A 12055-nucleotide genomic window follows, 5' to 3' on the forward strand; every position below is an offset into this window, starting at 1 on the left:
ACACATGGCCCATGTCTGATAGTGTCCATATGTGAAGTAATGCCTGGGATAACATGGGTCCTCTGGTCAAGCAGGTGTCTCCTCAGGCATTGTTTCCAGCTGCTCACAATGAGGCTACCTGCTGCCTTGTGGGACCTTTATTGTAACCCTCTTCTAAAGCAAATCCTGTTGCATACATCCCCAGGACAAAGCTCCATGCCAACACTCACTTAGGTGCTTTCTTTCAGATCTGACAAACACCATCCTACAAAACACAGCCACACAGGTAAGTTCAGAGCTGGCTGTCAGACCTGTAGTCTCCCCCTGTGCTGCCTTCCCTCAAATGCAGCAAATGCAAGCAGCTTGTCTCCATATCCATTGCCCTCTCAGGACCCTGTCCCCTCCAGAGCTATCATTGCTCCTTCAGTGTGATGCCAGGTCTCCCATGATCAGTAAATTATGCCAAACACTACCACTTCTGGTTGGATTTTTCAAACAGCCCAACTTCTCTTTTTCTATGTTGTTTATGTTAGGGAGCAACCCCTTGTAAATGCACAAACCATCATTTTTTCTCATTTAAAACACATTCTTAAAGACTTTCTTTGGAACAATAGCTGCAAAAACGTGCCAAGAAGAGAATTGGTGCTGTGCAACCAGCTCAAGCCTCTTACTTTTTTCTGCCTCCTTGCCTCTCTGAGCTATGCTACAAATTCTTTTACCAAGCTGAAGCCTATGGGACCACAGGCTCAGATTCATGTATTTCCCATGGTTTTACATTGCCTGGAACAATCAGGTAGTAGACCAACAATAGTAGCTCCGTGATAAAGCAAGACATGCAACTCACACGCTCTGACAGAACAAATGACACCCTCATTGCTTATAGTGCAAATATTAAGCAATTCCTTTAACGCCTACAGGAAAAAAATTAGGCAATTGCTTCCCATCAGTCCAGTGAGGGATTAGAGCAAACCACCATTATTCACACAAGCTTTGCCTTTTCCCCAGGTGAAATCAAAAGGAGTGAGGTTTTCAGGCTTGAAATTTTGTCTCTAGGATGTGGGACATGGCCAGTTTCTGTCACTTTATACTTTGAAAGACATCTTGATGGTCTGAGTTACAATGCTCACTAAACTCTGCATCCACTTCAGCCATCCCTACTCCTACTGTTGAAATATACTGAAATAGCCAAAGGCCTCAGATGCAATAGTCCCCAGCTCCAACATGATACAAAATCCCAAGAACTCCTCTGTTCCCTGCGGAGGGCACATGAAGAGATTTTTCTATTGTCCCTTATGCCACAATCTGCTGAATACTTTGAAGTAGTTGTGATACTGGTGCCAGAGCCTCATAAGCCCAGCCATATTTAGGCATTCTTCAGTTTTTTTTACCTGGAGGAAGTTTGCATTGGTGACTCCAATCCCCAGGCTACTTACCAAAACTGGTTCATGCAGCAAAACTAGTCTACTGGAGAGAAAGAAGCTGCTTACAGAAGAATCCTAAAAAGAGCAAGGAATTGCATGTCAGACATAGAGCCAAACCAACTACTAGCCTTTTAAAAATGAGGGAAAGCTCTAGAAGTCAATGCAACTTCCATGGATCCTACTCTGACTACAAATTATATTTTAAAATGTGTAAAAAAAAGTTTTCTAAGGAGGTTTAACTATAACAGTAGGAGCTAATTTCTAGAATGTTTTTGAAAAAAAAAAAAAAAAATCTGTGAAGTGGTTGGGAACTCTCAAACCCAACCAGTAACTGCTCTGCTAAAGATAAAATAGGAGGCAAAGGGCCTCTAAATTCACAGCTAGAATTGACTTTTGAGCATATTAAAAAGAAACCATGATGTAATGACCTTGATTAGTCCTTTTTCTAACCCTTTCATATTTAAAAAAGAAAAACACAACAGTTCTTCCTTCTACAAATTAATATTAGGTTCTGATGTATATTTTGAACAACAGACATGCATACTCAGTCTGAAGACAGCAACTCTCAGGAAGAGAAGTCTCATGAGACCTCAGACCACTCTGCTGTGTCCTTGGAGATCCTGGAAGAAAATGCACCACAGTCAGTAGGTGACACTAACACTCAGGAAAAAAGTACTTAACTCAAGTGGTGGTAAGAGAGCTGCAGCTGCACAGGGGATACCAGCTTGAAATTGTTTTCTATTCACTCTGTCACGGGAGACTGCATTCCACATTATTTTTTCCAGGAGTGTCTTGCACCACAGAAACAAGAATTATATCAAATTTCTCATTATGCCTGCTTAATTAGGCAAAAGAGTTCATAAACTTATCAAAACATAAGCACAGTCTGACATTTTGATTACAAACCCCTTCAAACACTCAACTCTCTAACAAGTCCTGCTCACACTGAGACTGCAGCAAGATACAAAAATGCTGTTACCTGCTCCAAAACACCTCAACCTTTCCATTTTTATCTTGACCGTGGCTTTGTTAGAGTCCTCTATCAGCCCTTCTGAGCAGTGCTGGAACCAAACAGCTCTAAAGGAGTGTTTGAGGTTAAAGGAACGTTCCCCAGGTCTCAGCAGGGGCAGTGGGGATGGGTTCAGCTTACTCCTGAGCAGCCTGTGCATAAGCCTGTGGCTGGCAAATGCAGAAAGCTGTTTGCTACAGCAAGTGAGCAGAGCTCTGCTACTATAATGAGACGCATATGCAAGCCCCCAAGCCCTCACTGAGAAAATATTAATTACACATTGAGAAAAATTAACCAGCAAACTAGGAGGTGAGAAAGTGGCCATCCTGCTCTTGTGGATTTACCTCAGTGCAGGACTATGGGGGAAAACATCCCAGTTCCTCAGCCCAGGCAGGGATGCTTCCTGCAAGAGGACGCAGACAGCGCCTCTCGCTCGGCTGACCCGAGCCCAAGGGAGCAGTGCAGGTGTGCAAGGCAGCAGGAGAGAGCAGGCAAGTCCCAAGCACCCCCAGCCCAGTGGGCAACAAGGAGGGGCTGGTTCAGTGACCCTGCCTGCATGAAAATTCCCAATTAAAAAAATCAGGTAAGAAAAGTGCTGATGGGCATATAATCATGTCTGTAGGTCTTAAATGCATTTAATTTACAGTACATTGGCACCAAAATTGTTGAAACACATGATGTGCGAAGGAACCATGTTTTTTATATGGGTGTCATCAAATCCTGAGTTTCACTAGATGAAAATGCTTCACTTTGCAACCTCACTCTGGCCATCCTCTCTTGTCAGTCCATTAGTCTGTACAGTCCTACAGCACCCATAGGAGGGAGCTACTTCTGTAGCTTTTTTACTTTTATTGGAGATTACCAGACCTAGTGAGTAGCTGAAGGCAGTCTGGCAGCTCCAAATATATTGAATCCAATTAAACTGAAGATAAAACCATTTTTTCATTCCAATGCATTACTCTTTTTATAACTCCATGCACTGCAGAGCTTCCAGTTCATTATGTGTAACCATCAATTTTAAAGAAAAAACAACCAAGAAGTCTGGAACTAGCAGACTTACAGATGAATCTGTATTCTCACATACTAAAACAACCAACAGTGAAATATTTTGCTATTTGACATCAAGAGATTCCAAAAATTTCTCCAAGGTACAGCAATTTCACTTCTCAGATTTACTGTCCAAGCCTCTCTTTGGGTTCATTATTTACCCACAATTGAGAGCATGTTTACAAAGCTCTCCCCAACAGCAAAAGACAGCATATTTAATAAGACTGCAAGCTAGAAACTGCTCTGTGGCAAAGCTGCACCTCAATCCAAGAAAATAATCCATCTGCTGTACTGTAAACATAGCAAAGAAAAAAATACCAGTTTCATTTCTTCTCCCCTTACACACTGGATTCTTCATTTAAGTGACAAAATGCAGCTACAGAAAATACTTTGCTTTACTGAGTCTGTACAATGAACGCCCTTAACTCTTCTGGTAACTTAAAAAGATAACAGGACTTCACATTGTCACCATCAGTATACACATTTCAGAACATTTTTAGACATGCTTGGGGACATCACTGCAGATGAACCATTTCACACCTCTCGGGGCTACTCCTCATCAGCCAGACTGGCTGCTCTGCTTGCTATAAAGCACAATTCACACCCTCCTGCTGCTCCAGTCGGCAGAAAAACAACTGCTCAGGAAGAAAAGGAGTAAGCTACACTCATTTCAGGAGAGAGTTGAATAGTTTATTTTGCCCGATCAAGAGCCCTTCAGCATAATGACACATTCATATACACATATATGAACATTTTTTTCTGAAACATTAATGTATAATACATTTTAAGTTTAAAATACCAGCTGCACAGGTATTTTTATTTACAAAAATATTCCATACTTAATTTTTTAACCTCATTATGATGACATAGTCCAAGTACATGTAAGTAAAATAACTCTATGCAATCTAACATAGTTGAGTTTGTAACAGTACAATTTGCAGTTCATATGAAACTATATTTGTAGACAGATGGATTTGCAACCCTACCTAAAAATGCATATTCCAGTAATCATCCTCGGAAGAGCTAGTGGGGCTCAGCAAGACTTAACTGAAGAATAAGTTGCAATGAACATAAGGGAAAAAGAAAACACACACGTACACACTAACATATACAGAAACGAGAACTGCTACACATCAAGCATGCTTACCCAGGTGTGGGCAATGTTAGAAAAATTTACGGATGTATTTTTTTTCCCCCATGGTGTTGGTACAATGAAACAGCAGCATAACTAGAAAGCAGCATGTTTTCCTAGTTCTAACCACTACAGATAGCAGAGCTCAGGTCTAAAATAACACAGTACTGCTTATTTACAATTCTGTTTTAAAAGGGAATATTTAAAACATGTTCCCACCCCTCTCCCTTTCCATCACCTATGACTGAATGGTAGTGGTAATCCACATACAACTTCTTACATGTTTTCAATTGAAACAGTTTAACTTCTAGTTATTTGCCTGGTAATATGGAATTTAGGTACTAACAGAAAGAAATAAAAGCGTCAAACTAACCTGCAGCTGTAAGTTAGCTTAAACATTTCTAGGCGCACATGGAACTACTGAAAGAAATACTGATTGACATCTTTCATTTGATTGTTTGGTGCTTCTGCCTCATTTATATTTTTCCTTTTTCTCCACTTTTTAAAAATTCATGCCTACATCTTTAAGTGTAAACTTTACAAGGTGTAGAAGAACCCAGAAACAGTACACTCATTGAACTTAAAACAGTAATAAGGTAGATATACAGCACATCTTTATAATGGGCTTAAGAAGAAGAAACTGGCCTAGGTCAGCTTTTCAATGAAAACTGAGGTAAAACTGGTTTAACTGATTCACCTACACGACACCCTTTTTCCCCGTTTCTGTTCACTTCCACCCCTCATGCATCGTTAATTTCTGTCTACAGATTATTTGAAGATTTTGTGGTAGTAGCAAAGTTATCAACATCCACCCAAAAAGACTCAAATCAATTACCCAGGAAATTGGTTGGCATGAGAGAAGATTCAAGTGACAAGTTGCCCTTCTACCTAGAGAGGGAGGCAAGGCACCGCAGTCCTTCCCTCCCACACCAGATTCTGCAGTCAGTGCCTGCCCAGACATGTTAAACCACAAGCAGAAAGTAAAGGGCACTTCAGCCACAGACTCTTAAGTTTTCCAACACATGTTTCAGACACAAAGAACCCCAACAGAACAAACCCACATAAAAACCAACCCTGATTTATGTGTGAAGAGTTGATGTATAATCAAACTACACAGATTACTCAAAGAAAATGTTTATTGGACAAACCTCACTTCAGTTTTGGAGAATTTTAAAAGTCTAAGAAATAGAGCTGAAAAAAGTCTCTTGTGTGTACCAGAAAAAAACCCAAACCATAGAAAACCAGTCAGCCATGGACTGCAGCTATTGAGAAAATGTTAATATTAGGCTAGTTCCCTATCTTCTTGCTTCATACTTGGAGAATTGTTCAAGGATGTTCATAATGGGAGGTAAAAATAACTCATTATTTTCTGCAAAGCAAAATGGGCTATTTGTTTTAATTGCTTAGTAATTGTATCATCTCGATATGAGATATGAATGTATTCATAAGCTTAAAACAACTTCTATGGATAATATACATACTTTAAGTACTTTGACTTAAAAATTGAACATAAGTCTTCTTAAAATTAAAGGTAGAAGTGTACATATAAAAATTATTTAAAACTAAAAGTATATTCTTAAGCAGTATGTATAAATATAACAGATTTCTTTTGTATTATCTAGTAACAAATGTGAAAGTGTTGCAGTAATTTATAAACTGAACGCTGACACAGAATACGTGCCTTTCGTTAGATTCTATATTGTATATACATATTTTGCTAAGAAAACACACATTCTAAATAAATCACATAATTAGCAAAGGTGCCTGAAAGTAATCTGTTCTAAAGTCTTTATTGAACTTGTGTTTATATACAAATAATGAACCTGAACTGCACAAATGCAGAAACAAAATTAAGGAATAAAATATCATGATTGAATTAAAGTGCAGGAAAAATTCAAGTTTAAAAGTCCAGGTAAGATCAGTGCCATTAATTAAGCAAAAAAGAAAAAAAAAAAAAGAAAAAAAACCAACACCACCACCAAACAAAAATTCCCACCCCTCCAAAAAAAAACCCAAACTAAAACACCACTGAAACCAAACAAAATTAAAAAAAAAAAAAACAACCCAAGAAAACAAAAAAAAACAATACACCAAAAGCAAAACACAGAAAGGAAAAATATAGGAAAACTTAAAGGAAAAAAAAAGAAAATGAACTTGCTTCCAAAAATCCTCCTTTGGATGTAGCTTTCCAATCACCTGCCATGCAAGTACCACCTCAGGCACAAAAACTTTGCATAAAGACAGACAAGGAACACAGCTATATAATACTCTACTTTATAACTGACTGTTTGCTGAAGAACAAATCACTGGAGATGCCTGTGGTATAACACTTTCAGACTGATCTGGAATACACACATATTTACACATACCAGGATTCAAAAGTTACAATTTGGCAGGACTAAGGTGAAGAAAAGCTTCTTCAGTTTACAGTTCCTAATGAGACACACTACATATAAACAGATAGGTAGCAGCAGGTAGTTTCTTACTTTCATTAAAAAAAAGCTCAATTGTATTTTATAGTTTTCCAGACACTCTAAAAAATGTCACATAACTAAATTGCTAGTGAAAAAACCAGGGGTGCTTCCCTGCAAGGATTTCAATACACTTTGCTGTACAAAATGTGCACCACCAATAGCACAATAAGATGCAATGATGTGTGTGTGATAGCCTTCCTTCCACTGGGAAGGAAAAAGTAACATTTTAGACTAAAATTTTACATAGCCCCTTTTATTGAACAAGAACCATTTGTGCATTTATCTCATAAGCAACCATGTCATTAGTCTTCCTATCTAGTAGCATGCCCTGAACATAAGCACCAGGAGAGATTCAACTATGATAGATTCTGTAACACCAAATAAGCCACTATTCTTCTGGTACGGCCAGATGGTCTCTCATTGCCTCTTATTATTTTGCTTGCTGGTGGTTATCAAATGCATCTTGATGACAAAAATATGCTTTCCTTTCAAGTCAAGGTCATCTTCCATTGAATGATACCATAATTTGTTGAAGAATACCTTTGCAATCCTCTCCCCCAGAGCCTGCCCAGATTAATTCCCCAGGATTCTGTTGCCCTGAAATGTACTTTATCTTCAGCAGGTCAAATAAAATGAATCAATTCAATTTAGAAATGTGAGACAAGGAAGGGGACAAGTGTCAGCTAGGGTGGGCTTTTTTGCATGTGGTATGGGTAGTGGTTTATCTTGTTTTCTTCTACCTGGATGTCTCACAAAATGGTGTTAAATAGGCATTAATTAGACACTAAAAATAAATTAACATGCAGAGGCAAACATTAACATTGCATGACAAACTAAGTTAGGTAACTCAAGTAAACATTGCCTCAGTAGCTATGGGACAGAGCTATCAAGAAACCATAATACTGCTTGTTTGAATTGTCATATTCTTATTTTTAAGTCCTTTGAGCAGTGGGCATAGTAGGGCATGCCCTCTAACTGGCAACACAATTCAATTGTCTTTTTAAAATGTTGCTGTACCTAAAGTAAGAAAATTTATCAGTTTGTGCTTCAAAGTCCAGACATATTTGCCTCTCATTTGAAAAGTGATTCAAGAATCATAAGTAATTTAAATACTTTGCATATTTGAGGTTTTTTGTAAGGTTGCCTTATATGCAACATCACTTCACAATACAAATATAATCAAGGTTTTGCTCTGGGAACATTTAGAAAGTTTGTGAAAAAAGTACACAAAATGCAATGCTTGGAGAAGCAAATCTAAGTGATTAATTTCAGACAATGTAGACATATCAGCTTCTAAGTACTCCCTTTTATAAAACAAGACCAGTCAATAGTTATTCTTATTTTGAGGAAAAAGGTCTAAAGGAATTTTAGAAATGCAAGCATTTATTTTAAGGAATCTTCTCTTTCAAAAAAGAGCCCTGGTCATTCACTCTGATATAGCTTTCGTGCAGTAGCCATTAACAAGTTAGCTCAGCTGTATTATTTACCTCACCCAAAAAAAAAAAAACATTATTTCAGCAATTCCTGAAGTTTTTATGCACACTTTACCACTGCTTACAATGAAAGCACTGCTTTAGAGACTAAATCCAAACTTTAGGACAAGTGCCTTTACGGTTGCGTGGGGCTGAGACAAGTACTTGTAAAATAGCACTACTGGCAGAACTTAGAGATTTGCTAAATAACATACTGACAATTATTAAGTATTAGATGCTTGCTTGCCATTATTCATGCATCAGCATCTCCATGGTGTGTAAAAGTTTGAAAACCTGAGTCCAAGGTTAGCTGATTTCCTAGTAAAGGACTAAAGGGGCATCTAGAACTTAAGTCTTGAGCAAAACTATCCCAGCTATTTTAATTAATGGCTGTAAAGATACATTCTGTTAAACATTTATAAAAAGTCACAGCATGAATGGAACCCACAGCCAATTCTCAATGTTACACAACCTGAACCAATAACTATTTTTGGCAAAAATAATATTTAACCGAACAGAAGTTGAAGAATTTTTTACCACAAGGAAGATGTTACCACATTTCACATTGCACGGCCAGAACACAAACGAAAACTCCCAGCATGACACATTCCAGTCATATTATTCACTTGACTTTTTAATGCAAAAATTACGTATTCTTTTGTTTTGCACGTCACAGAATATGATGTGAATACAAGAATACTAGATCAGGGGTCCAAGAAAAGACTATGCACAGGTCAACTATGTATACAATTTTCAATAAGAAATCTTCCAAGCTTCCCGCTTTTTAAATGAAAGAAATGACAGGAAATTTCAACTCTTCTTCAACAATAATGGCAAATATAGCAAGTCCTACAGAGGGTAATTTTAAGTCAGCTACTGTCCAGCAAGACAAACAGCTTGATTCCAGCTCTTGGACCCCTGATTTATTACCTCTCCTTACAGGAGGGTATAACACTGGCAGCAATTACAATAGCACAAAAACTTTTGGCATATGAAATACTAACACAGGATTGACCCTGCATTGCCCCTGCCCATCTCACCACAATTTCCTTTTATTCTCTTTTTTCTCTTTTTCACATGTTCCAGTTTCCTTCTCTGTTCCAACTTTATGCTAACCAACAGCTAAGAAACACTCAAGTTTCTTTTTTTGTATGTGTGTTTCTTAGATATAAAGCTCCTCAGTTAAAGCCAGGACTGAGGTAAAACAGTGTGTCATTTGTGCTAGGAAACAACAGTATCTGATGGTGAATACTCCTTTAAATTCCAGTGGTCCTGCCAAAATTAATGAAAAAACAAGATTTTTTCATCAGGACAAAATTAAACAGATGTGATTGATGAGAATCATCAGAATTGGTACCACTTCTTGTCTTTGTACTTCAACATCATCTAAAAAAACAAAAAAAAAAATCTAATTACTGTTTCTGTAATGTACCAAAATGTACAATGACACAAACAAATAATATGCTTACAAAGAAGCATGAGAAAGAAGGATTTTAGCAAGGCTTCTCAAAGTCACAAACATCACTGACACTGTGTGTTTAGCATAATGAATTTTCTAATGGTAGCATCATTGCTGGTGATCTAGCCTCAGAAAAAGACATTATTGAGAGAATGGAGAGGTTGCACAGGAGTTTAGGGTGTGGAAAGAAGTCAGAATGAAAACAGATGAGAACAGCCATTCTGTGGTAGTCACTGACGGAAAAAAACGAAGCCACACTCAGAGGGTTTGCATACAACTGGATGTTTCTTAAGGACAGCAGGAATCTGACATAAAGCATTACTCTTCTTATTAATTCAGTGACAATAAGTAATTTTTTTCAGTAATGGGGATTGAGTTGCACATTTAGAAGCTTACGTGTCATTCCAGCAGACTGCATGCTCTAGAGCAATGTGCCATGAGACAAGGCTGCTTACGATGAGTACTTAATTGTTAGGAGTGACAAGTGATGGATGAAAGGGGAGTATCCTTTATCAATGATACTGCATGCCCTTTAGATACCTCTAACATGCCTTTGCAGAACTCAATCACTTGTACAATTGGCATTTATTTGACAAACAGGTCAGTTTAACATACTCACCTCATGAGCGTGTTTTGAGAAAGAATCAGCACTATAAAGCATAGCTGCAGTTTTTTCTTCCAGTTCTCCCAGTTTTTGTCCTCTTTCATCCAGTGCCAACCGGGCTCGTGCCAGTTCACCAACTACACCAGACGCTGCTCCTTTGACACCTTCAATACCCCCAGGTCCCGGAATATGCTGGGCAAGACTCCTTGATGCCTTCCCAGATGCTGATTCTCCAACTGGAAACATTTGTAAAAGCAGCAAATACAGAATAGTAAGTTTTTCTAACATTGTGACATAAATATCACTGAAACTAGTTTATATAGAGGTGCAATTTCTTTGCATGGAGACCAAACAGCTTATTCTTGGTATGACTATGAGCAACACTCACTACTCTATATTAGCAGTTGTTTCTTCATTAGAAGTGAGACATTCAAACATATTTTCAAGTTTCCAAGTAGCTTATAAAACTGTAAGCTCTTCAAGCTCAAGTGTGAAATTAAAATTCTGATGTTCATTAAAAGAATTGTTAAAAAAACACTTCACCAGCACAATATAGCTTATTTCATGAGGAATATGTTTTGATTTCAACAGACAAAGCAAGGTAATGAAATATTGAAAAGTTGTGGTTAGTTCTGGAAGTGCTTTGCTGATATGTAAGGCAGCCAGCAGAAGTTTCTTTTGATGGAAGTTCAATTTTACATGCAGACACCTGAAGATTAGGTGTCAATGCTGCCACTATGGTAAAAACCTTACAAAAAAACCCACAAAAAGTATGGCTGTAAGAATAAATCAGCACAAATGGTGGTCAGGTGAACAGGTCCAGACTCCAGTGATGGCACTGACTACATTAACTTTGCTCTTAATAAGACATCAGTCACCCAGTTCAATCTTGACAATCTCAAGCAGAATTGTACAGACTACAGAAATCTGAGTATTTGTTTTAAACAGTGAAATATTGTTTGAATATCTTCCTTTTTTTACCTCTAGGAAAAATAATATTAGTTGGTTAAGTACATTTTGATGCAGTATTTCAAGACTCTCTGATAGGATTTTATGCTTCTATTAAGAATAATATACATTTAAATTAGTAGCATAAATATCTTTCTGTGAATTCCCAAAATAAGAGAAATTATTTCACTTATTACAGATTCTGCTGTGACCCTCATGGTAAATATAGCTACTTTAAAAATAGTCTCAAATGTCTTTTGAATTTTCATTGAAGTCTCTGTTAAGCTAGGATTTTTTTCTTCCATTCAATACTATTTTCCTTCTAAAGATTCAAGCCAAAACTTAATGGTGGAAACTTGACGTGATATAAAGAGATAGAGAAAAATTACCGTGCAACTTTAGAAACTTTCTCATTCATATTAAATTATAATTTGTGTACATAAATTTCTCTACTGGAATACTTAACCAACCTTCCATAGTATTGCATATACATATATATATATATATATA

At 37.5% G+C, this 12055-nt stretch overlaps 1 protein-coding gene across 5 annotated transcripts in view; it reads right to left on the reverse strand.

The window, feature by feature from the left end:
- Positions 1 to 4124: 4124 nt before the first annotated feature.
- Positions 4125 to 12055, reverse strand: part of STXBP5 (syntaxin binding protein 5) — a 107063-nt gene continuing 99132 nt past the window's right edge. For all 5 annotated transcript variants that reach the window (XM_021527025.2, XM_021527023.2, XM_021527024.2 and 2 more), the window contains 2 exons: positions 10613 to 10833; positions 4125 to 9920 (listed from right to left, as the gene is read on the reverse strand). In XM_021527025.2, the coding sequence (XP_021382700.1) occupies positions 9879 to 9920; positions 10613 to 10833 (263 nt within the window). In that variant the 3' untranslated portion in view covers positions 4125 to 9878. The remainder of the gene's footprint in view (positions 9921 to 10612; positions 10834 to 12055) is intronic.

This window comes from Lonchura striata, chromosome 3 (assembly GCF_046129695.1).
Source record: "Lonchura striata isolate bLonStr1 chromosome 3, bLonStr1.mat, whole genome shotgun sequence".
NCBI classification, from domain to species: Eukaryota; Metazoa; Chordata; class Aves; order Passeriformes; family Estrildidae; genus Lonchura; species Lonchura striata.